The sequence below is a fragment of the Pelophylax lessonae genome, assembly GCF_965119305.1.
Source record: "Pelophylax lessonae genome assembly, chromosome: 12".
Lineage (NCBI taxonomy): Eukaryota > Metazoa > Chordata > Amphibia > Anura > Ranidae > Pelophylax > Pelophylax lessonae.
Window position 1 is genome coordinate 216,389,909 of NC_138779.1, and position 25,337 is coordinate 216,415,245.

At 45.0% G+C, this 25,337-nt stretch overlaps 1 protein-coding gene across 6 annotated transcripts in view; it reads left to right on the forward strand.

Annotated features, from left to right (window-relative positions):
• ARHGAP33 (Rho GTPase activating protein 33) overlaps positions 1 to 25,337 on the forward strand; it is an 86,137-nt gene that overhangs the window by 47,895 nt on the left and 12,905 nt on the right. For 3 of the 6 annotated variants that reach the window (XM_082273410.1, XM_082273411.1, XM_082273415.1), the window contains exons 8-17: positions 3,218 to 3,295; positions 4,905 to 4,980; positions 10,743 to 10,799; positions 10,916 to 11,065; positions 12,006 to 12,108; positions 15,309 to 15,453; positions 17,534 to 17,616; positions 19,060 to 19,167; positions 20,213 to 20,343; positions 24,990 to 25,167. In XM_082273410.1, the coding sequence (XP_082129536.1) occupies positions 3,218 to 3,295; positions 4,905 to 4,980; positions 10,743 to 10,799; positions 10,916 to 11,065; positions 12,006 to 12,108; positions 15,309 to 15,453; positions 17,534 to 17,616; positions 19,060 to 19,167; positions 20,213 to 20,343; positions 24,990 to 25,167 (1,109 nt within the window). The remainder of the gene's footprint in view (positions 1 to 3,217; positions 3,296 to 4,904; positions 4,981 to 10,742; positions 10,800 to 10,915; positions 11,066 to 12,005; positions 12,109 to 15,308; positions 15,454 to 17,533; positions 17,617 to 19,059; positions 19,168 to 20,212; positions 20,344 to 24,989; positions 25,168 to 25,337) is intronic. The other 3 variants (XM_082273412.1, XM_082273413.1, XM_082273414.1) reach the window with 2 other exon arrangements.

The window sequence follows — 25,337 nt, forward strand, 5'->3', positions numbered from 1 at the left end:
AAACTACTGACACCAGTGGGTGAACTTCCAGGATCGCAAAGGTCACAATTGCGACCGGGCCCTGGCATTCCACCACCGTGGGGGAGGCCCCAAGATGGCAGGAAGGGGGCCCACTGCAGAACTTGTGACAGGGTCCTGCTGCGGGACCGTAATAAAGGGCCCCGCAACGAGAGTAAAGGGCCCCAGGATGAGTGGGAAGAGCCCCAGGCTTGAAGGGAAGGGCCCCGGCCTGGGATCCTGGGGGCCCTTCATGGTTTCTTGCACCGGGGCCCTGAAGGTTCTAGTTACGCCTCTGGTTAGACCGTTGCCCTGTGTGTAGTCTAGTGGACGGAGTCCAGGAATAAATAGGAGCAGACGTTGTCATGTCTGTGTGTGCGGCGGCACAGCTCATCATTATCCACAATCTGCATCCGCAATCTGTCTGCTCAGCAACGGCGGTATTATCTGCAGGATGTGGTGAGGAGGGGGGGGGGGGGGGCGTGTGCCAGCGTAGATAATGCAATAGTAGCATCCTATGTACCAAAATCTCTGCTTCACCATATATTAAAAGAGCCTTGATCTAAAATTAAAGGTACCCCAGACCATTATAAAGCAAAACAGCGCTGCATCTGAGCACCACAATCCAGAAATGCTATTTAATTTATTTTTAATATTCAAAGCAAACTCCCCCATCCATTCATATCTCCATGCTTTATTTTGCTGAGAAACCACTTTGAAAAAAACATCCCCCCCCCCAAGCATTTCTGGCCGCAGCCATCTTTAGTAAGGGCAGATGACTCCTGTAGCATTTACTTCCTGGAATCCATCTGTCCTTAACTCAGACATGCAGGCAGGAGGGTGTGCTAAGCTGATAAAGCCCCACCTCCCCTGGAGACTCCTAGGATGTATGACATAATGTTGGCCTAGGCCAGAAAGTAAGTGAAGACATTTGGTTTTACATAGACTTCAGGTAAGCGACAAAATAATTAAAGCCCAACGCCATCTAACGCTTTTTTTTTCTTTAGTATTTGTTTTTCTTGTTGAAAAAAGGTTTAGATCAGCCTTTGTCCACTAGGGTTCCGGGGAAACCTGATGATCCTCCAGAGATCACTAGGGGGCCCTTGAAAAGATGTCAGGAAATTGATATTTTGCCTATATTAACCACCTGACCTCCAATGTTTGGGGTGACTTCTTCATTAATGTAAGGGGTCACATCTTCACTACCAAAGCTAGGGGTCATTTCTCCACTGACCACCAATGTAAGGGAAAATTTCTCCACTGACCACCAATGTAATGGGGGGACTTCTTCACTGATCAGCAATGTAAGGGATCACATCTAGACTGGCCACTAAAGTAAGGGGTCACTTCTACACTGACCACCAATGTAAGGGGTCATTTCAATATTGATGACCAATGAAAAGGGACATTTCTCCTCTGACCATCAATGTTAGGGGTCACTTCTCCACTGGCCAACATTCTAAGGGGGTCACTTCATTGACCACCAATGTAAGGGGTCACTTCTACACTGACCACCAATGTAAGGGGTCACTTCTACACTGACCACCAATGTAAGGGGTCACTTCTACACTGACCACCAATGTAAGGGGTCACTTCTACACTGACCACCAATGTAAGGGGTCACTTCTACACTGACCACCAATGTAAGGGGTCACTTCTACACTGACCACCAATGTAAGGGGTCACTTCTACACTGAGCACCAATGTAAGGGGTCACTTCTACACTGACCACCAATGTAAGGGGTCACTTCTACACTGAGCACCAATGTAAAGGGTCACTTCTACACTGACCACCAATGTAAGGGGGTCACTTCTACACTGACCACCAATGTAAGGGGTCACTTCTACACTGACCACCAATGTAAGGGGTCACTTCTACACTGACCACCAATGTAAGGGGGGTCACTTCTCCGCTGACCACCAATGTAAGGGGGGTCACTTCTCCGCTGACCACCAATGTAAGGGGGGTCACTTCTACGCTGACCACCAATGTAAGGGGGTCACTTCTACACTAACCACCAATGTAAGGGGTCACTTCTACACTGACAACCCAACCTACCTAAGGGGCACTTCTACAGTGACCACCAATGTATGGACTCACTTACCCGCTGACCACCAATGTAAGGGGTCATTTCAATACTGTTAACCAATGTAAAGGGTCACTTCTTCACTGACCATCAATGTAAGAGGGCATTTCTCCTCTGACCACCAATGTAAGAGGTCACTTCTCCACTGACAACCCAACCTACATAAGGGGGCACTTCTACACTGACCACCAATGTAAGGAGTCAATTCTCTGCTGCCCACCATTGTAAGGGGTTGCTTCTCCTCTGACCACCAATGTAAGGGGTTGCTTCTCCTCTGACCACCAATGTAAGGGGTTGCTTCTCCTCTGACCACCAATGTAAGGGGTTGCTTCTCCTCTGACCACCAATGTGAGGGGTTGCTTCTCCTCTGACCACCAATGTAAGGGAAAAAAAACCCTCCTGACGCTACTAAGAAACCAATTCAGACATAAAGTTCCAACAAAAGGAACAAACATAAGAAGGTTAAAACCAGGCATTTCACAAGGAAAGGTGTAGCTAAGGAGACGTCAGCAGGTGTAGGGGCTGCAGCGTCCACGTCACTAGTGACATCACTCGAGTGGACGCTGCATTCCAACATGGACTCCAGCCCTCGCATTGAGCTGGTTTCCTCTCCTACCGTCCAGCCGACTGGAACAGCTCCTGCAAGTGGCGGATCACTGCAGCGCGGTCTTATGCAGCCCCTACACCCGCTGGCGTCTCCTTAGATACACCTTTCCTTGTGAAATGCCTGGTTTTAACCTTCCTATGTTTGCAAGTTTGTATTAAATTATCCTACAGTCCACCCTCAGGCGCCTGTTGTTGTTTTTTCTTTTTTTCACCAATGTAAGGGGTCGCTTCTCCACTGACCACCAATGTAACCGGTCACTCCACTGACAAAAATCTATTTTCAAGGGTTCCTCCATGACAAAAATGTTCAGAGTGACGGATTTCAAGCATAATAATAATAAATTGGATCTTTTGTCAGCACCCCTAGCTGTGCTTCAGTTGGTTCTAATTTTTGCATCTAGATATTTTGCTGGGCAGCTTGGCAGGTTTCTGCTGTTTGTTTCCAGCTGTTTGCACAATTGTATTACATAGTTCTATTTGTTGGATGATTATCATGTGTGTTGGTGTATTTTCTGCTTTTTCTACAGGTAGGAGACATTGTGTCGGTGATTGATATGCCCCCACGGGAGGACACCAGCTGGTGGAGGGGAAAACATGGCTTTCAGGTAAGGAGACTGGAGTCTGTCTACAATACGGGACCATGGCTCATCCAATCAGAAAATAATAATAATACAATAAAATATTGTTCCCTTTCAGTCCCCCCACCCCACAGCAATTCACTTCCTTGTTTTGTGTAGGGTTAAGGGTCTAAATATATAGTGTGTACATACATATATACTGTATTTTATATTATATTTATATTATATACACACACACATATATATATATATATATATATATATATATATATATACATATATATACATATACACACATATACACACACACACACACACAGGATGACGGCTGACGCGTTTCAAGGTATACACCTCTTCCTCCTAGGAAGCCTATATTGAGAATTCGCTAGGTCGATGTGCCTTTCTTTGTGTTTCTTGTTTGCAGAGTTGAGTTGTTGCAGGCAACAGGCATCCCCTGAAATGTTCTTAGGTTTACTGCCCCAGGGGTGACGTATTGAGATGCAAGTATGAAATTATGCTGGAGGGGCAATATTAAAACAGCTGGATTGATAATTTAGCACAGGGGTGTCCAAACTAAGGCCCTCCAGCTGTTGCGGAACTACACTTATTATTATTATTATTATTATTATTATTATACAGGATTTATATAGCGCCAACAGTTTGCGCAGCGCTTTACAATGTGAGGGAAGACAATACAGTTCGAAACAGGAGGAACTAGAGGACCCTGCTCGTTAGAGCTTACAATCTAGAAGGGAGGGTCAAGTGAAACAAATGGCAACAACAAGGGAGGGTCAAGTGAAACAATTGGCAACAACCGTGGGGGATGGGTTGATGGGGGAAATGGAGGTACATTTAATGGGGGAAATGGAGGTACATTTATTGGGGGAAATGGAGGTACATTTATTAGGTGTTGGTAGGATAGGCTTCTCTGAAAAGGAGGGTTTTCAGAGACCGCCTAAAAGCTAATAGACTAGGAGATAATCGGACAGATAAGGGTAAGGAGTTCCATAGGATTGGAGAGGCTCTGGAAAAGTCCTGGAGGCGAGCATGGGAGGAGGTGACGAGGGGGCTAGAGAGCAGGAGGTTTTGAGAGGAACGAAGAGAGCGATTAGGTTGGTATTTTGAGACTAGGCTAGTGATGTAGCTGGGGGCTAGGCTGTGGATTGCTTTGTAAGATGTTATTAGTATTTTGAATTTAATTCGTTGGGTGAGCGGAAGCCAGTGGAGGGCTTGACAGAGGGGAGCAGCGGACACTGAGCGATTGGTAAGGTGGATGAGTCTGGCGGCAGCATTCATGATGGATTGAAGGGGGGATAGCTTATGTAGAGGTAAGCCAATGAGAAGGGAGTTGCAGTAGTCGAGGCGCGAGATGACCACTTCCCATGAGGCATTGTAAAACTCTGACATTCACAGACATGACTAGGCATGATGTGAATTGTAGTTCCTGAACAGCTGGAGTGCCATAGTTTGGACACCCCTGATTTAGCACATGCAGACCTTCTCAAGTAGCACTAATTTTTATAGATTTCAGCAAACATACAGGGCTGGCTCACATCATCACCTCCCCCCCCCCCCCCCCCGAGCAAAACATGCGCTCCTCTATAACTCCACCTGAACTCTCTGCTGGTCTTCCTAGGTGGGATTCTTCCCCAGCGAGTGCGTCCAGCTGATCACAGACAGCAAGAACCCGTCGCCGGCAGCAGGTACCGATGGTGAGGGTCCCCGCTCATGGTGCGGGTCTGGTCATTGATGTCTCAGGATTCATATTGTTCTCATTAAGCCATGCAGGGCTGCGTGTGCCGCTGTTGTGCCGGTGACTCTGTGCGGACCAATGATGCAATGCTCAGCGCTGTATTGGCCAAACCTGGAAGGGCGTTTCCATTATAAAAGTCAGAGGACGGGGAAATCTCTGTCACCCGTAGGAGCCAACCAGATGTCCCCTTTCTAATCCGCACTGGAATGTGGCTTCTATGGGCAGCGGACACTTTCTTTGGCCCCTGTTTTTATAAATTGGTTTCTATCTTGTCTGCTTTGACCGCTTTTCTTGTCGATGAGTGTGTGAAAGTTTTATTAGGGAGCTGGTGGGAACCAAATTGCTGTATAGCAGGGATCTTCAAACTACGACCCCCCCAGCTGTTGCAGAACTACACGTTCCATGAGGCATTGGAAAACTCTGACAGACACAGACATGACTAGGCATGATGGGAATTGTAATTCCTGAACAACTGGAGGGCCATAGTTTGGAGACCCCTGTGCTATAGCCTCTATTTGCAGTTGATATACATTGTTGCATTCTAAGCAATTATCAATTTTAAAAAATATATATATATTTTTTTTTTATAAGAGTACTTGCTCTCAAAACCAACATAAATAGATAAGCTGAACCAAACCAGAAAAAAAAAAAAAAAAAAAAAAATTATATATATATATATATGTGTGTGTGTGTATATATATATATATAAAAATATAATATATATATATATATATAAAAATATAATATATATATATATATATATATATATATATAAATTAATATGGGCCTTTTTGGGATGATACAACATTTTCAATCCTAACTAGTTGGAAAGTATTTTTCATTGATAAATTATCTCTACGGTATAGTTTTCACTTTTGTCGCAGTATGACAGCTTGAGAAATGACCCAGCATCATGCAGATGTGACTGCCAGAATTAGGATTTGTAAAATAAATAAACTTTAGAGAATAAATTAAAAAAATGTATTTATGTGTATATATATATATATATATATATATATATATATATATTCTTATTTAAAAAAAAAATATATATATATTTTTATATTTATTTTATTTTTTTTAGACAATTTTTTTTTCTTAACTTTGACAGTTGCACATCTGTGTGATGCTGGGCCATCACTTGCCCATACTTCATCAAAAGTGAAATCTGTATTGCAAAAAATATTTTTCAATTTGGTTATTTTTGTTATGGCTATCATTTTTTTTTTCACAACTCCTGTTACAGTCAGGGGTAACAGGATATTTTCTAAAATATGTATTTTTTTTATGTTCTTCTTGACTGTAATCATGATAATTTGGTTTAAACCGAATGCCCGCTATATTTGGACAATCTTTAACCATTGTAAAGAATTTGTGTTGTTTTTCCTTTTTGTTTCTTGGACAAATTTAAAATTTAAATTTTTTTTTTTTTTAGTTAATCCCCCCCCCCCCCCCCCGTAATTTTAATTGAAAATGCTGCTTTATCCCAAACTGCTCCTAAAATTTTTTTATTTTTTTTATTTGTCTGAGTGGTTCAGTTTATTGATTTTATATTGTGTTTATTTATTTATTTATTTTATTTATTTATTTATTTTATTTTATTTATTTATTTATTTATTTATTTTTTCAGCAAGTACTCTCAAAAAACTGGTCCACGTTGTCTATGCATTCAAGCATTTCCCCGGTGAATCTGCCAAGCCCAATTAGTTTTTTTTTTTTGAACTGGTTGTTATGTTTATATAGGTAGATGGATGGAACAATTGGGATCAGTTATCACCCCCTGTACCTGAATTACAGGCAGTTTAGCTGCACACACAATATATTTTTTATCAGCAAACAGTAATGGCAAAAAAGATTGCTTTAAAGTTATTTTTTTTTTAATTTGTGTTTGTTTCTATACATGTTTGGTAGCTGTATTTTGTACCTTGTCCTAATTTATTCTTCACATATTCATTTGAGAATCTTTGATAAAAGGAAAACTGGTGGATGGCTTGTGTGAGTGAGCGAGCGTGATAGAATGTAACCAAATAAAGGGATGTTTAAGAGGCGTGCTTAAAATCATCCAATCCTGTGCAGGAAAATTTGTAAGAATGAAGACGATTGGACAGTTGAAGCAAATTTCACCTTTTTACTTTATTTTATTAGATCCCTCCCCCCCAATTCTTATAGTTGTATGCTGGTATATAAATGTATAGGATAATATAGAACATGCATCCTAATATATATCATCCATATTAAACCCGTGTGGATGTGTTGCCACAAATTTTGCATAGATTTGTGATTTAGCACATCTATACTGTAGAACAGGGGTCTCCAAACTTTCTAAGCAAAGGGCCAGTTTACTGTCCTTCAGGCTTTAGGGGAACCAGATTGTGACCAGTGGGAGAATAAAATGCCCAACATCAGTGTCCCATCATTTGGTTTTATTGGAAGAATAGTGCCCTATTGATGGTGTCAGTGGGATTAATAGTGCCCCATCATTGGTGTCAGTGGGAGGAATAGTGTCCCATCATTGGTGTCAGTGGGAGGAATAGTGCCCCATCATTGGTGTCAGTGGGAGGAATAGTGCCCCATCATTGGTGTCAGTGGGAGGAATAGTGCCCCATCATTGGTATCAGTGGGAGGAATAGTGCCCCATCATTGGTTTTAATGGGAGAAACGGTGCCCCTTTGTTGGTATCGATGACAAAATAGTGCCCTGTTGATGGTGTCAGTAGGGGTAATGGTGCCCCATCTTTGGTGTCCAATGATGGGGCAGTATTCCATCAACTGACACCAATGATGGGGCAGTATTCCATCAACTGTGTCAGTTGATGGAATACTGCCCCATCATTGGTGTCAGTTGATGGAATACTGCCCCATCATCGGTGTCAGTTGATGGAATAGTGCCCCATTGATAGTGTCAATAGGAGGAATGGTGCCCAATCAATGGTGTGAGTTGGAGGAATAGTGCCCTACTGATAGTGTCAGTAGTGGGAATGGTGCCCCATCATTGTAGAAAATACCCCAACATCAGTGCCCCATCATTGATTTTAATGGAAGAATAGTGCCCTATTGAAGGTGTCAGTAGGGGAATGCCGACCCATCATTGGTGTCAGTGGGAGGAATAGTGCCCCATCATTGGTGTCAGTGGGAGGAATAGTGCCCCATCATTGGTGTCAGTGGGAGGAATAGTTCCCCCATCATTGGTTTTAATGGGAGAAATAGTGCCCCATTGTTGGTACCAATGAAAGAATAGTGCCCTGTTGATGGTGTCACGTAGGGATAATGGTGCCCCATCATTGGTGTCAATTGGTGGAATAGTGCCCCATTTTCTACCAGTGGGAGTAGAAAATGCCCCAACATCAGTGTCCCATGATTGGTTTTAATGGAAGAATAGTGCCCTATTGATGGTGTCAGTAGGGGAATGGTGTCAGTAGGGTAATGGTGCCCCATCATTGGTATTAGTGGGAGGAATAGTGTCTCATCATTGGTTTATATGAGAAAAATGGTGCCCCATTGTTATCAATGAAAGAATACTGCCCTGTTGATGGTGTCAGTAGGGGTAATAGTGCCACATCATTGGTGTCAGTTGGTTGAATAGTGCCCCATTGATAGTGTCAGTAGGAGGAATGGTGGCCAATCATTGATGTCAGTGGGAGGAATAGTGCCCCATCATTGGTTTTAATGGGAGAAATAGTGCCCCATTTTTGGTATCAATGGAAAAATAGTGCCCCGTTGATGGTGTCAGTAGGGGGAATGGTGCCCCATCATTAGTGTCAGTTGGTGGAATAGCTCCCCATTGATAATGTCAGTAGGAGGAATGGTGCCCCATCGTTGGTGTCAGTGGGAGAATTAGTGCCTCAGCATTGTTTTTAATGGGAGAAAAAGTGCCCTATCCTTGGTATCAATGGAAGAATAGTGCCCCGTTAATGGTGTCAGTTGGTGGGATGGTGCCCCATTGATGGTGTCAGTAGGAGGAATGTTTCCCCCATCATTGGTGTCAGTTGGTAGAATGGTGCCTCATTGTTGGTGACAGTAGGAGGAGTAGTGCCCCATCGTTGGTGTTAGTGGGAGAAATAGTGGCTCAGCATTGGTTTTAATGGGAGAAATAGTGCCCTATCGTTGGTATCAATGGTAGAACAGTGCCCCGTGGATGGTGTCAGTTGGTGGAATGGTGCCTCATCATTGGTATAAGTTAGTGGCACAGTGCCCCATTGATGGTGTCAGTAGGGGGGTAGTGTCCCATCATTGGTGTCATTTGGTAGAATAGTGCCCCAAGGGCCACCTCCAGCCCCCGGCACCGCAGTTTGGAGACCACTGCTATAGACGTATTATATATATATATATATATATATATATATATATATATATATATATATATATAATTTTACAGTCAACCTTAAGGCTCATCAGAAGCCTTGCAATCTGATTGTACAATCTTCTTTAGATCTACCAACAACTATGTAGTGCAAGAGCCTGTCTGATTGGATACAAATTGATTGGGTGGGTGCTCAACCTGTGGCCTTCCCAGCTGTTGAGGAACTACAAGTCCCATGAGGCACTGAAAGGCTGACAGTTGCTAGCATGACTCCCAAAGGCAGAGGAATGATGGGACTTGTAGTTCTGCAACCGCTGGAGGGCCACAGGCTGAGCACCCATGTCCTATTACATTTTTGGTAAATTTAAAGTTGGTTGTACAGCAATTGTATGGTCAGATTGCAACATGCATGGTGAACTTAAGTCCAGCAAGTCCCAGCTTAGGTCTATGAGCAGCCAATAAGAGTTCAGTATTTCCTGTCCTAATGTCCCCCCTGCCCCCTCTTGGGTTAACCTTCTTGTGAACACGATTGGGCTTATTCAATAAAGTGCCGGTAGGAGCAAAGAGCATGTGTAAGCGCGTCGTACCCCATGGCAGTCGGTCACGTCGGCTGATTTAATGCTTAATCAATGAACCCAATCGGAGGTGTAAGTGTCTATTTTGTAACTCGGAGGCTCTCTCCCCTTCCTCCCTAACCTCAGTTTATAAAATCATAAGGATTGACGTCATTTCATTCCTGCACTTTATTTGCTTTTAACGCTTTTTTTGTTTTAATCACCAAAGACATTACCGATCGATTGGTCCTTAAGGGGTTAAAGTGGACCTTTTACTAATTTAACTCATCACCATGAGCACCATTTATTAAAAAAAAAAAAAAAACACTTTTTAATAAAAAGTCATCCTTGAGCTCCAGTTAGAGACTTTGCCTAGGCTGAGATGATGTCATCGGTCTACTGCAGGCAGAAGGAAGCATTTCCTCAGTCTCCTCGACCTCAATGTAGCATTGTAACATGCATGCATGGAATGCAAATACAAGAAGCATTTCCTCCAATCTCATCTCCTCCCCCAGTGATCAGACTGTACAATGTAACTTTGTAGCAAATCACAAGGTGAGAGGCTGCAGCAGAGGCTGATCTGTGTCAAACATTGGATTGTGTCATGTCTAAGCTGGCACCTCAGTCCAAGAAACAGATGGTGACCATAATGGTTACAACGCTTTACACATTGCTCCTTGTGTTATTGAATAAGCCTCTATATGGACAGCTTGCAGTCTCTTGTGTGGGTGGTCAGCTCTCTCGCCCCCCCCTCCCCCCACACTCAGTGTACGTAGCAGTCTCTTCTTGCAGGCTGGCCGCTTTGCTGTCTGTGTTGGGCTTGGCTATGCCGTCTCGTACCTCTTGTTACCTGTCTGTCTGTTCACAGAGGGTGATGTAAAGTTGGCCATCTCATCGCCGCATGGCTCCAACTCCCCCAGACCAGGTGAGACTTTCTGCTCCATGTGACATCTCATACACCAGTCTGTCTGTCCTCCTCCCCCCCTCCCCCCCACCCTGGCGGAGTGCCTCCCGCCTCACCATACCTCCGCTTCTCCACAGTCTGCCGACGGCACGGAAAGCTGGCCGGACTACTGCGAAGCTTCATGGCGTCCAGGCCCAGCAAGCAGCGCCTGCGCCAGAGAGGGATCCTGCGCGAGAGGGTCTTCGGGACCGACCTGGGCGAACACCTGCTGGACTCCGGAGAGGAAGGTGACGTTAAACCCTCCAATCGCTAAAAACACAGCAAAAAGTCGTTTCTCTGCCCCTCCCACAATGGGGAGATTTCCCACAGTAATTAGTCTCTGCCCCTCCCACAATGGAAAGATTTCCCACAGTAATTAGTCTCTGCCCCTCCCACAATGATTAATTTTCCTTCCAGTAGTTTGTGTCTCTGCCCCTCCCACAATGGTAAGATTTCCCTTCAGTAGTCTGTGTCTCTGCCCCTCCCACAATGGGGAGATGAGATTCCCCACAGTAATCTGTGTCTCTGCCCATCCCACAATGGTAGGATTTTCCGCAGGAATTTGTCTCTGCCCCTCCCCACAATAGTGACATTTCCTGCAGTAGTTTGTATCTCTGCCCCTCCCACAATAGTGAGATTTCCCACAGTAATCTGTGTCTCTGCCCCTCCCACAATAGTGAGATTTCTCACAGTAATCTTTGTCTCTGCCCCTCCCACAATGGTGAAATTTTTCACAGTAATCTGTGTCTCTGCCCATCCCACAATGGTGTGGTTTCTCGCAGTGGTTTGTATCTCGGCCCCTCCCACAATGGTGAGATTTCCTTCCAGTAATTTGTGTCTCTGCCCCTCCCACAATGGTGGGATTTCTTGCATTGGTTTGTGTCTCTGCTCCTCCCACAATGGTGAGATTTCCCACAGTAATTTGTGACTGTGCCCCTCCCACAATGGTGAGATTTCACCCCATCAGAATATTTCAAAACATAGAAGAAGCTGACATGTATTTGAATTTGTAAGGGCCACAATGAAATATTGATTTCTGGTGGACGTGTCCTTTAAATGTAATTTATTTTCCTTCTGTCATCTAGTGAACCTTCAGACCAGGAAATCAGATTGCTCGCTCACCACTGTCAGTCAGTCTTGTGGCGGCATTTCACACCCTCTAACGTCTTCTTTTCTTTTGTCTCTCAGTGCCCAGAGTCCTCGCCTCCTGCACCCAGTTCATAGAGAAGTACGGGATAGTGGACGGCATATACCGCCTGTCTGGGGTCTCCTCCAACATACAGAAACTGAGGTCAGTAGATGCTACAATCCCTCGTTATTTATCCCACCCAGACCTCTGTTCACCTGCAACCAATTTGTGTCTCTGCCCCTCCCACAATAGGGAGATTCCCTCCAGTAGTTTGTGTCTCTGCCCCTCCCACAATAGGGAGATTCCTTCCAGTAGTTTGTGTCTCTGCCCCTCCCACAATAGGGAGATTTCCCTGCAGTAGATTGTGTCTCTGACCCTCCCACAATGGGGAGTTCCCCCCAGTAGATTGTGTCTCTGACCCTCCCACAATGGGGAGTTCCCCCCAGTAGATTGTGTCTCTGCCCCTCCCACAATGGTGAGATTTCCCTGCAGTAGTTTGTGTATGTGCCCCTCCCATAATGGGGAGATTCCCCCCAGTAGTTTGTGTCTCTGCCCCTCCCACAATGGGGAGATTTCCCTGCAGTATTGTGTCTCTGCCCCTCCTACAATGGGGAGATTTCCCTGCAGTATTGTGTCTCTGCCCCTCCCACAATGGGGAGATTTCCCTGCAGTATTGTGTCTCTGCCCCTCCCACAATGGGGAGATTTCCCTGCAGTAGTTTGTGTGTCTGCCCCTCCCACAATAGGGAGATTTCCCTGCAGTAGATTGTGTCTCTGCCCCTCCCACAATGGGGAGATTTCCCTGCAGTATTGTGTCTCTGCCCCTCCTACAATGGGGAGATTTCCCTGCAGTATTGTGTCTCTGCCCCTCCCACAATGGGGAGATTTCCCTGCAGTATTGTGTCTCTGCCCCTCCCACAATGGGGAGATTTCCCTGCAGTAGTTTGTGTCTCTGCCCCTCCCACAATGGGGAGATTTCCCTGCAGTATTGTCTCTGCCCCTCCCACAATGGGGAGATTTCCCTGCAGTATTGTGTCTCTGCCCCTCCCACAATGGGGAGATTTCCCTGCAGTAGTTTGTGTCTCTGCCCCTCCCACAATGGTGAGATTTCCCTTCAGTATTTTGTGTCCACCTTTCACCGTTATGTCAGCAGTGAGGTGTGAGGCACGCCATGCTTTGTGCCTCGGTGTGGTCAGGGTTTCCAGGGGGATGGATGGGTTCTGTACTCACAGTAACCTTATTCTATACAGCTGTGAGGAGCTCTAGGTTATTCCTCCAGATGTTCAGCTCTAAGACATCTGGATTAGGAGATGAAGAGGATTGGTCATCCGTTCTCCGACAAAGATATAAATAACCCGAAGGAAGAACTCTGCCACCAACGTGTCCTAGATTTCCATTTCCAGAGAGCGAAGCGCATCAGCAGAGATACTCCTCATTACTAAAGGAACTCTCCATCCCCCTCTCCTGAAATACTCTGCGCTGCTCCTTACTCTATAACTCTCCTCTCCTGAAATACTCTGCACTGCTGGAGGACTCTGCTCCTTACTCTATAACTCTCCTCTCCTGAAATACTCTGCACTGCTGGAGGACTCTGCTCCTTCCTCTATAACTCTCCTCTCCTAAAATACTCTGCACTGCTGGAGGACTCTGCTCCTTCCTCTATAACTCTTCTCTCCTGAAATACTCTGCACTGCTGGAGGACTCTGCTCCTTCCTCTATAACTCTCCTCTCCTAAAATACTCTGCACTGCTGGAGGACTCTGCTCCTTCCTCTATCTCTCCTCTCCTGAAATACTCTGCTCTGCTGGAGGACTCTGCTCCTTCCTCTAACTCTCCTCTCCTGAAATACTCTGCTCTGCTGGAGGACTCTGCTCCTTCATCTAAATATTCTCTTCTAAATGGTTCTGAAATCCAGCACTCATGAGTCTAGAACTGACTTGCCTGAACGTTCTACAATTCTAGAATGAAGTCAATTTTTCTCCTTATGTTGTATATTCGGTGGGTTGAGTCAGGATTTCTGTGTGTTGTGTATTATGTGTTGTGTATTATGTGTTGTGTATTATGTGTTGTGTATTATGTGTTATGTATGTGTTGTGTATTATGTGTTGTGTATGTGTTGTGTATGTGTTGTGTATTATGTGTTGTGTGTTGTGTATTATGTGTTGTGTATTATGTGTTGTGTATTATGTGTTGTGTATTATGTATTATGTATGTGTTGTGTATGTGTTGTGTATTATGTGTTGTGTATTATGTGTTGTGTATTATGTGTTGTGTATGTGTTGTGTATTGTGTATTATGTGTTGTGTATTATGTGTTGTGTATTATGTGTTGTGTATTATGTGTTGTGTATTATGTGTTATGTATGTGTTGTGTATTATGTGTTGTGTATTATGTGTTATGTATGTGTTGTGTATTATGTGTTGTGTATTATGTGTTATGTATGTGTTGTGTATTATGTGTTGTGTATTATGTGTTGTGTATTATGTGTTGTGTATTATGTGTTGTGTATTATGTGTTATGTATGTGTTGTGTATTATGTGTTGTCTATTATGTGTTGTGTATTATGTGTTATGTATGTGTTGTGTATTATGTGTTGTGTATGTGTTGTGTATGTGTTATGTATGTGTTATGTATGTGTTATGTATGTGTTGTGTATTATGTGTTGTGTGTTGTGTATTGTGTATTATGTGTTGTGTATTATGTGTTGTGTATTATGTGTTGTGTATTATGTGTTGTGTATTATGTGTTGTGTATTATGTGTTGTGTATTATGTGTTGTGTATTATGTGTTATGTATGTGTTATGTATGTGTTGTGTATTATGTGTTGTGTATTATGTGTTTTGTATTATGTGTAGTGTATTATGTGTTGTGTATTATGTGTTGTGTATTATGTGTTGTGTATGTGTTGTGTATTATGTGTTGTGTATTATGTGTTGTGTATTATGTGTTGTGTATTATGTGTTGTGTATTATGTGTTGTGTATTATGTGTTGTGTATGTGTTGTGTATGTGTTGTGTATGTGTTGTGTATGTGTTGTGTATTATGTGTTGTGTGTTGTGTATGTGTTGTGTGTTGTGTATTATGTGTTGTGTATTATGTGTTATGTATTATGTGTTGTGTATTATGTGTTGTGTATTATGTGTTGTGTATTATGTGTTGTGTATTATGTATTGTGTATTATGTGTTGTGTATTATGTGTTATGTATGTGTTGTGTATTATGTGTTGTGTATTATGTGTTGTGTTGTGTATTATGTGTTGTGTATTATGTGTTGTGTATTATGTGTTGTGTATTATGTGTTGTGTATTATGTCTCTGGTATATGAAACCCCCTGAATCTCTCTTCTTCTTCTTCTCTATTTGCAGACATGAGTTTGACAGTGAGCGGATCCCCGATCTCTCCCGAGACACGTATCTCCAGGATGTACATTGCGTCAGTTCTCTGTGCAAACTTTACTTCCGAGAGCTGCCCAACCCCCTTCTCACCTATCGCCTGTATCACCCCTTTACTGTGAGTGGAGGACCAAAGCAATATTGGCCTTAACTTTATCTAATGGGATCATTTACCACTCCTGTTACATCTCTTTTATAATAAATATAAAGTATATAAGAAAGTCAACATGAATGAAGGGAACCCCTCATAATGGACCCAGCAAGGGTACAGACCCAGAAACTAAGCATATGGATGGTGGGAACCCCTCATAATGGACCCAGCAAGGGTACAGACCCAGAAACTAAGCATATGGATGGTGGGAACCCCTCATAATGGGCACAGTAGGTATACAGACCCGGGAACTCAGCACAGGGATGGTGGGAACCTCTCATAATGGGCACAGCAGGGGTACAGACCCGGGAACTCAGCACAGGGATGGTGGGAACCCCTCATAATGGGCACAGCAGGTGTATAGACCTGGGAACTCAGCACAGGGATGGTGGGAGTCCCTCATAATGGGCACAGCAGGTATACAGACCCGGGAACACAGCACAGGGATGGTGGGAACCCCTCATAATGGGCACAGCAGGTATACAGACCCGGGAACTCAGCACAGGGATGGTGGGAACCCCTCATAATGGGCACAGCAGGTGTACAGACCCGGGAACTCAGCACAGGGATGGTGGGAACCCCTCATAATGGGCACAGCGGGTGTACAGACCCAGGAACTCAGCACAGAGATGGTGGTCATGGATGTAATTTATGATGTCTGTTCCAGTAAGCCCGGATTGTTGCACATGGGGTAATAGAAGGACTATCCACAATGTGTCGGTAAAACAATGTTTTCAAAACAAACAACTTTGTATCTGTCATGTTGGAAGAACTTATTGTGATACAATTGTTACAACTGGAAACCTTTCATTTCCCCACTCTGAATGTCATAAGAAAATCATTGTTTCAGTGTCATTCCTTGCTATTACTTGTCTGTGGATGGCACCCTTGGTGCTGTCTGTGGATGGCACCCTTGGTGCTGTCTGTGGATGGCACCCTTGGTGCTGTCTGTGGATGGCACCCTTGGTGCTGTCTGTGGATGGCACCCTCGGTGCTGTAAAGGATCTTGAAGTGCCTGTTACGTTCAATTAAATAAAATGTTGAAATCTCTCTTCCTGCCGTGAGAAGCTCCAGTTATCTACACAGCTGTCTGCAGAATGTTCATACAGGCACAGCATTCCTAGGGGTTGATTTAATAAAAATGGAGAGCACAAAATCTGGTGCTGCTGTGCAGTGGCAGCTGGTGCTCCATTTTTTTTTTTGGGGGGGCGGCAATCAAACCGTCCACCCACTCGTCCGCCAGCCAGCCCACAGTATATATGCAATGCCCACTGGGAGGTATAGGTAAAGGTTCCTCGGATGCAGATGGCAGTGGCCGACACAGGTAGAGGTAGTAGGCAGTGCCCGCCAGCCACGCACTTACCGCATCCAGGTCGTGTGCGGCTTCCCCCGGCTTTTTCTCCCTGCCCAATCCAGTCGCTTCTCCTCCCGGCCAATCCAGTCGCTTCTCCTCCCGACCAATCCAGTCGTTTCTCCTCCAGGCCAATCCAGTCTTAGGACCTGCTTCCTGTCCTGATTGGCCAGGAGGAGATGCAGGAAGACGACAGCAAATCAATTGATTCGCTAATGTCACAAGTAGGTGGGCTCAGTGCACAGTGCTCTGCGCCCCAAGCCCAACTTTTATTAAGCCAATAAGAGCTTCTGGCTCATTTGCTTCTAAAAAAAAAAGAAAAAACTCATAGAAATACATGCGTCCGGCGCCCCACTTGGAGATTAGGGGCTGGCGCATAGGGATTAGGGGGGCAGCGCCCGTGCGCTCCTTATGGATCGGCTGCTGTGCATGGGAGCCAATCAGCTTCTAACTTCAGCTTTTTAGTTAGGCTTTGAGGAAAAAAAAAAAAACCTGTAAGCTGATTGGTTTCTATGCAGAGCTGCACCAGATTTTGCGCACTCCAGTTTTAGTAAAATCAACCCCATAGTGTCTGCAGTTCCCCCATAGCATGAAACAATAGCAGTATGCATTCTGCTGGATAATTCAAGAGCCTGTATGAGCCCAATGGAAGAAGATGTTTTATTAAACCCATTTCCAATTTTAAATCCAATTTAGGAAGCCATGTCAGCCACTGGAGAGGAAGAGAAGCTGATTCGTGTTCATGATTTAATCCAGCAGCTCCCGCCTCCACATTATAGGTGAGCAAAATATTTTTAGAGGAGTACTAGGCTGAATAGGGGCGAAGACTAATCATGCCTATATGTCCTGTGGTTACCTGTACATCAATCCACAGATATGGCCTAATTGCCTTAAGGGGAAATTTGAGGAACATGCAATACTGTTCTAACCCATGCTCACCTCTTTAACCACTTGCCGTCTGCCCCGCGCATATTTACTGCGGCAGGGCGGCTCGGCTGCACATAATCAATAAGATCTACATGATTATTCGCTCCCGCTGTGATTAGACAGCAGGAGGCAGAACGCGGGAGGAGCGGGCTCAATTGCTGCCGGCCGCCCGCGATCTTCGGCAATACTGACAGGAGAGACGTCTGGTATGTAAACAATGCAAAACGGCTCTACTGTCAGAGAGGCAGGGAAAGATCTGTGATTCAGCTAAGCTGAATCACCAATCTCTCGCTGCCTCTTTTCAATCCATCCCCCCCACACAGTTGGAAAGCACAAATAGGGAACACATTTAACACCTTGCTCACCCCCCCAACATTAACCCCTTCCCTGCCAGTTTCATTTATACAGTAACAGTGCTTAAAATTTAGCGCTGATCACTGTATAGGTGTCACTGCTCCCCAAAAAGTGTCACTTAGTGTCAGATTTGTCCACCGCAATTTCGTAGTCCCGATAAAAATTGCTGATCGGGTGCCCCCATAGCAAGCTGCTTGCTGTGGGTGCACTCAATGGGAAGGAGGGGTCAGGAGCTCCAGCCAGGGACCCAAGAAGAGGAGGATCCAGGCTGCTCTGTGCAAAACCACTACACAGGGCAGAGAAGTATAACATAAAATAAAAAAAAAGAGACTTTGCAATCACTTTAAAGTTTCTGTAGATCCTCTGGCATTAGGGAGGCATAGGGGACACCTTTACCGTACCCGAATTAATTGTAGGAACTTTTTGGGATCAGTGAGTGCTGCATGGGGATAGGTGTCATTGAATACTTACTGGGTGGGATTACTTTGCCAATAAATCTACTAATAATTCCACCCAATATCTTTTTGGTAGCAAAAACACATCACTCAGCCTTTAGAATCAGGGTTTGAAAGACCAGCTGAAAATCGACAGTTGCTACCATGTCAACTGTCTACACACACTGCACACTCAGGAGCTGGGAGACAGTGTGCCAAGCCCAATAGTTTACAGGATAGCAACTAGCAGGTTAGCAGGATAATATTTTATTCCCTGCAACAAAATTAAGAGTCAAAAACAAGTTAATCAAATACATTTTTAAGTAACACTACCCAAAAATAATTCAGCCGAAATATTTGAAATGTTGCTTAGGCCCAGCTGTGACTGGTTCCCTCTATGCTGTCCCAAGGTGCCTGTCTACTTTGCTTGTGCAAAAGATGAGCCCTAGTAGGTTTACACTCTAGTAATGTTGACCAATAACCTCTTACCTCCTCCTCCCCCTTTAGAACACTGGAATTCCTGATGAGGCACCTTTTCCGACTCAGCGTGCATAGTGACCACACAGGGATGCACGCCCGGAATCTAGCTATTATTTGGGCCCCAAATTTGTTAAGGTGAGTCCAAGATATTGATATTGCATATTAACTCTGCCAATGTTATGTACACTTGTGCCTTACTCCTATCTTATTGCAAGTCATTGGACTGTTTGTTCTTTAGAAATTAAAGTGTTAGTTTGCCTTTTCAGAAAAAATGAAAATGTGAAGTAACTCCCTAGACCCTCCTAACTCTTGCCCCCCCCCCCCAAGTCCCTGCTGTACTTTCCTCTAGTGCCCATCCAGCTGATGTAGGATTCAAAATCCCCACTCTTTCCTCTTTACTCTCTAGAGCTTCTGGGATGGATGAGTGCAGTTATGATTGGTCAGCACGGAATCTGAGAAATTAGAAGCCCTCTGATCCATCCGGGAAGCCTTGCAGGACGAAGAGGAAAAAGAGTGGGGATTTTACATTTCTGGACCTCTACAGTGGCTGCGTTGGCACTGAAAGCACATCACCCATTGACATAGGTGTGCGCAGTCTATTGCATTAGGGTGTGCACTCCAAAGCTTAAACACACTGAAGCACAGTAAACTGTGTTTCCTCTGCTTCCGTTTGTGAATGAGTGTGTTCATTTAGAAAAGGAAGGGGCCAGTAAATTATAGTCCTTTCCAGTAAATTACTAGTCCTTTCCCCCAATCCCCATCCTGAAACATCCCCCTCAGCAGCCAAGGGGAGAGAAGAGAAGGGAAGCCAGCAGCACTGTGGAAGGGGGGCAACAAGGGGGGGAAGCCCAGGCAATGGGGGGAGTTGGCACCGCACAGAGTGATTAGGGTGTGCCCAGACACATCTGGCATGCCTATGCCCATGGAGGTAAGTACAGCGGGAACTGGGGGGAGGGGAGGTGGGGGTTGGGTAGGACAATACCGTCTTATTTGGCCTTTGGAAAATGTTATATGAAAAGGTGAACTCTTCATAATTTATCCTATCTCTGTTAACAAGCAGTGATGCTGATTGCAATACCTAGCGGGTAGCTTTGCCCTTTCATTGTTCAAAATTCTAAATATGATAAATTGTGATGAAAAAATGGAAAATAATAAATTGAATTTCATAAATGCTTTGCAGATCTCGGGATATGGAGACAGCTGGCACACCTGGAGCAGATGCGTTTCGTGAAGTGCGAGTTCAGTCTGTCCTGGTGGAGTTTCTCCTGATCAATGTGGAAACTCTCTTTAGTGACACCTTCACATCCATAGGTAAGAAAAAAAAACATCTTCTTTGAGCATTATAATCTCTCCTACTGCCTATTGTTTTCCTTTCCAGCATGTGTCCTCTTTCCAGTTGCCTTGTCTCTGAAGCTTGCCAGCTGGCTGTTTATTCACTGTGATGTAGCTTTACTAGAACTTTGGCTTAACACTTTAAAACATTTTTTTAACTATAAATGCTTGACGGCTTCAAAAGGTAAAGCAAGCACAACATTTTTCCAGCTGCTGAAAATGCTTTTATGCTTTCACCTCTCTTGCCACTTTGACTGCTGTAAACTTTGGGAACCGCAATGGGTGCGACTCAACCCCCACTTGTCTTCAAATGGATTGCTGTTGGCAGCATTAGTCCAGAATAAAAAAGTAATAATAAACTTGCATCATCCAGGGTAGTTCCTGCTTTTTCCTCCATTAGATAGCGCTTGTTTATCTTTGACCAAGTTTTGGTTTTCTGCCATGGATGAACTGATGGCTCTTTTTTATTTTTGTCTTGCACCTGAACTCTGCTGTCTTGTCTTCTGCTTTTACCCTTCTCTAAATGCTGGCTCTTGCCATATATTCCAGCGTGGCTTGTCTTCTTCTTGCGCAGCCACATGCCTCCTAATTCTTTGGAGCTTGAAGATGACCAGAAAGCCTTGTAAAAAAAAAAAATCCCCATGGTTTTCTATATTTTGTTTCTTTTTCTTGCCCTCTTCTATCAGCAAAAGGATCCGGCTTACGCAGAGGATCCTGCGCGTCCGTGAGGCTCCGCCTGCTATCATTACCCGAAGCATGGTTCCAAGCGAAGAAGAGGACTTGTGCCTCCCAAATTCCAAATGAAGAAAATGTCCACATACCAGAGGCTTCGCTCCAGGCTGACACCTAGTGGCATCACCCATTATATCCATGTTTTTTAAATCAGTTCAGGGAATTGACAGCTCATCGGGATTAGCAAGGAACTTGGGCTGTTCTAACCCATGAATGTTTTGGGTTTTGGTGGCTTAAATTCTTACTTTTTTTTTTTTACATGGTCCTACAGAATCACATCTGCAGGGAGCAGCAGAAGCCACATTCAAAACAATTGATGCAATTGGATTGCTATAATAGAATGTGGCGAATGTCAGGATCTAAGCGATTGCAAGTGTAATAAAGGGATGAAAGTCAGATAGCTTGCAAAAGGATGATCTTTAAAAGTACTAATAAAGGACAAAATGTTTGTCAATTTAGCATTTTTTTACGTCTCTCAAATAACTGTTTTTGGGAGCCGGACATTTTAGAAATGGCCATCAGAGCTGTTTTTTCCCCCCTTAAAAAAAAAAAAAAAAATGCCAGCATCTCCCCCATCACCTCAGTGGAAATGCCCATTAGACCAGTGTTCTATTTCTGAGCAAGGATATTTTAGGTTGGTCAGATCGTCCAAACATGCTTTGATGGCTTGGACAATATTAGAACGTTCTCCTCTCCACTCCACTCCACTCTCATTGTTTCACACAGAATGTCCGAATTTACATTGTATACCTCTGAATATGTGTTGGACAGCCAAATGAATGGGTATCAGAATGGAACAGAACAACTTGTGATGACTTCTCTGTTAAAATGTACTTGTTGCAATTTTTTTATTTTTTGTTTTGTCTTTATTTATTCTGAAGTTAATGTCCTGCTGTGTTTTATTAGTATGCATCCTATCTCTTACATGAGTCCAGTAAGAACCCCAGCAGCCATGTTTTTTTGTATGGATGAATTGTGCTGAAAGATGTTTGTGATCTTTAGCTGATCAGAATCGACAATAAATCTCTCAACAATTTGTCTTTCCTTCACTTTGCATTTGTCATATTGGAGCGGTTTTGCAATAGATAACTGTAACCAAAATTACACTACTGCACAGATATAGGGCGCAGGATATTTCAGGAGAGGAGAGTTAGAGGAAGGAGCAGAGTCCTCCAGTGAGAGGAAGGAGCAGAGTCCTCCAGTGAGAGGAAGGAGCAGAGTCCTCCAGTGAGAGGAAGGAGCAGAGTCCTCCAGTGAGAGGAAGGAGCAGAGTCCCCCAGCAGAGGAAGGAGCAGAGTCCCCCAGCAGAGGAAGGAGCAGAGTCCCCCAGCAGAGGAAGGAGCAGAGTCTCACAGCAGAGGAAGGAGCAGAGTCCCCCCAACAGGAGAGGAGAGTTAGATAGAAGAAGGAGCAGATTATTTCAGGAGAGGAGAGAGAGAGGAAGGAGCATAATTATCTAGCAGTGCAGAGTATTTTAGGAGAGGAGAGTTAGAGGAAGGAGCAGATTATTTCTGGAGAGGAGAGATAGAGGAAGGAGCAGAGTCCTCCAGCAGTGCAGAGTATTCCAGGAGAGGAGAGATAGAGGAAGGAGCAGAGTCCTCCAGCAGTGCAGAGTATTTCAGGAGAGTAGAGTTATAGAGGAAGGCGCAGAGTCCTTCAGCAGTGCAGAGTATTTCAGGAGAGTTATAGAGGAAGGAGCAGAGTCCTCCAGCAGTGCAGAGTATTTCAGGAGAGGAGAGTTATAAAGAAAGGAGCAGAAGCATTCAGGAGAGTTGGGTAAAGGCTCCTTATTAAGACCTAAAATATGGCTATTGATTTATAAATCTATTGCATGCTTCTGATTAAGTACTGCCAGTTATAAAGTATTTTTTTATACTGCAAGGCCACTTACCCCTCAGGCCACTTACCCCTCATACCTCCTTCCTCCACTTCAAGCCAACCAACAGCCCGTTACATTTTTGTTCCTTGTATGAGGCACGCTCAGCGATGACACCACAGATGACCGCTCTGAAGGAACCTTTTTTTTATTTTTTTCTATTTAGGAAAAGGGGTATCAAAACCGCGTTTTTGAAAATCTATATTGATGTTTTAAGCAAATGTTTATAACTACATTTTCTATCCTAGTATAGAAATGTTTCATATTTCCCCCACCCCCAACTGCAAATTAAAGGTACAGTATCCTCCAAAAATAACTCTTCGCTATGCACAGTGTATATGTTATCCCCTGCACGGTATTTGAGTACGGCTAGGTGTCGCCTTGCAACTGTCTTCGTCGTCTTTTTCTTCTTTCTGCGATGCTGGAACTCGCCATGCCGCTCCTTCAAGTCCTTTGTCATTACTGAATAGCTGGGTTACTGAAGTGTGAAAGGATTACTGCAGTTTACAAATAAAGCTGAGTGTGGCAGAGTATAGAGAAAGAAAAGGACAATGGATCGGTACCAAATGGATTTGCTTTTGCAAGCTTGCTTCGTAATAACTTCATTAACCGCTTGCTGCCAGCCCGCCACAGATATACTGCAGCAGGCCGGCTCGGCCTATACGTGTACGGCGGTTCGCGGGAGCGCTCGGTGTGCGCCCGCCCCATTAGGAAGCAGGGAAGCCAATCCATGGGACTGGCGGCCGGGATTGCCACCGGGCACCTGCGATCGCTCCCCGCTGAGAGAGAACGACAGTCTGCTGTTGTAAACACAGCAGACCGTTCTTCTCCTCGGAATAAACACAGAGAACCTGTGATCCTCCGATTTAGGATCACAGGTCCCTGTGTTCATTTCACAATTCCCTCCCCAATACAGTTATAAAACACCCCCTAGGCTCACATTTAACCCTTTGATCGCCCCTGGTGTTAACCCCTTCCCTGCCAGTGTTAATATTACAGAAACAGTGCATATTTTTAGCACTGATTAGTGTAGTAATGTCGCTTGTCCTCCCAAAAGTGTAAAGCAAAAATCCCTCACCCCATAAAAATCAACTAATATCCCCTCACCCCCCCCTATATGCCCCCAGCACAAATCCCTTCCCCCCAAAAAAAACATTAAAGGCTGGCTTGCTGGCACCCTGTGGTGGGTGGGTGGCTGGCTGGCTGGCACCCTGTGGTGGGTGGCTGGCTGGCTGGCACCCTGTGGTGGGTGGCTGGCTGGCTAGCACCCTGTGGTGGGTGGCTGGCTGGCTGGCACCCTGTGGTGGGTGGGTGGCTGGCTGGCACCCTGTGGTGGGTGGCTGGCTGGTACAGTGCCTGTGGCTGGCTGGTACAGGGCCTGTGGGTGGGTGGCTGGCTCTCTGGCACCCTGTCTGTTGGTGGGTGGGTGGGTGGCTGGCATCCTGTGGTGGGTGGCTGGCTGGCACCCTGTGGTGGGTGGCTGGCTGGCACCCTGTGGTGGGTGGCTGGCTGGCACCTTGTGGTGGGTGGGTGGCTGGCACAGGGGCTGTGGGTGGCTGGCATGTACATGGCCTGTGGGTGGCTGGTTGGTACAGGGCCTGTGGGTGGCTGGCTGGCTCGCTGGTACAGTGCCTGTGGCTGGCTGGTACAGGGCCTGTGGATGTGGGTGGCTGGCTGCCACCGGGCTGCTGTGGGTGGGTGTATGGCTGTGATACACTCCTGCGAGACTAGTCCCGACTCCAGGCGAGGCTGTCCAAGGCAAGGGAGGCGGCCTAAGAAGGCAGAATGATGTCACAAAAATATCAGCAATATCGTCCAGTTCCGGAGCCAATACCGATATATCGGGGAAAGTGCATATAGGCCACCGATATATCGGCCTTGCCAATAATGGGTCTATCCCTAGTACATAGTGTGGCTTTCTTGTATAGGATGTCCTGGTTTCTGGAACATAAGTGGCTCTTTTTGTACAGTCGCCAAGACCAGTCCCTAACATTAATCTTTGTGTGTGCCTTTGCAGGTCGCTGTGGTCCTATCAGGCCCCGATCTCTGCTGGGAGGATGCCCATCCGGACGTCTCGTCAGCCTGCAGGAGGCCCAGGCACGCAGCCAGAGCCAAAGGGAGGCAGCGGAGAAGCTGGGGGCTGAGAAAACGTCACCCAACAAACAGGAGAGGGCGCTGGAGAGCAGCGATGAAAGGTGCCCACAGGAACAACATGTAATATTCATACTGGCCACCTTGGCCTCTTCATAGTGCAGGGATTTTTATGGGGCAGCTCCCAACCTATTGCCCCTTCACATCTTGTTTGTTTAATTTTTTTATCCTCCAGTGTAGATTAGATTTATCATCTGGTTTCTTCATAACTCAA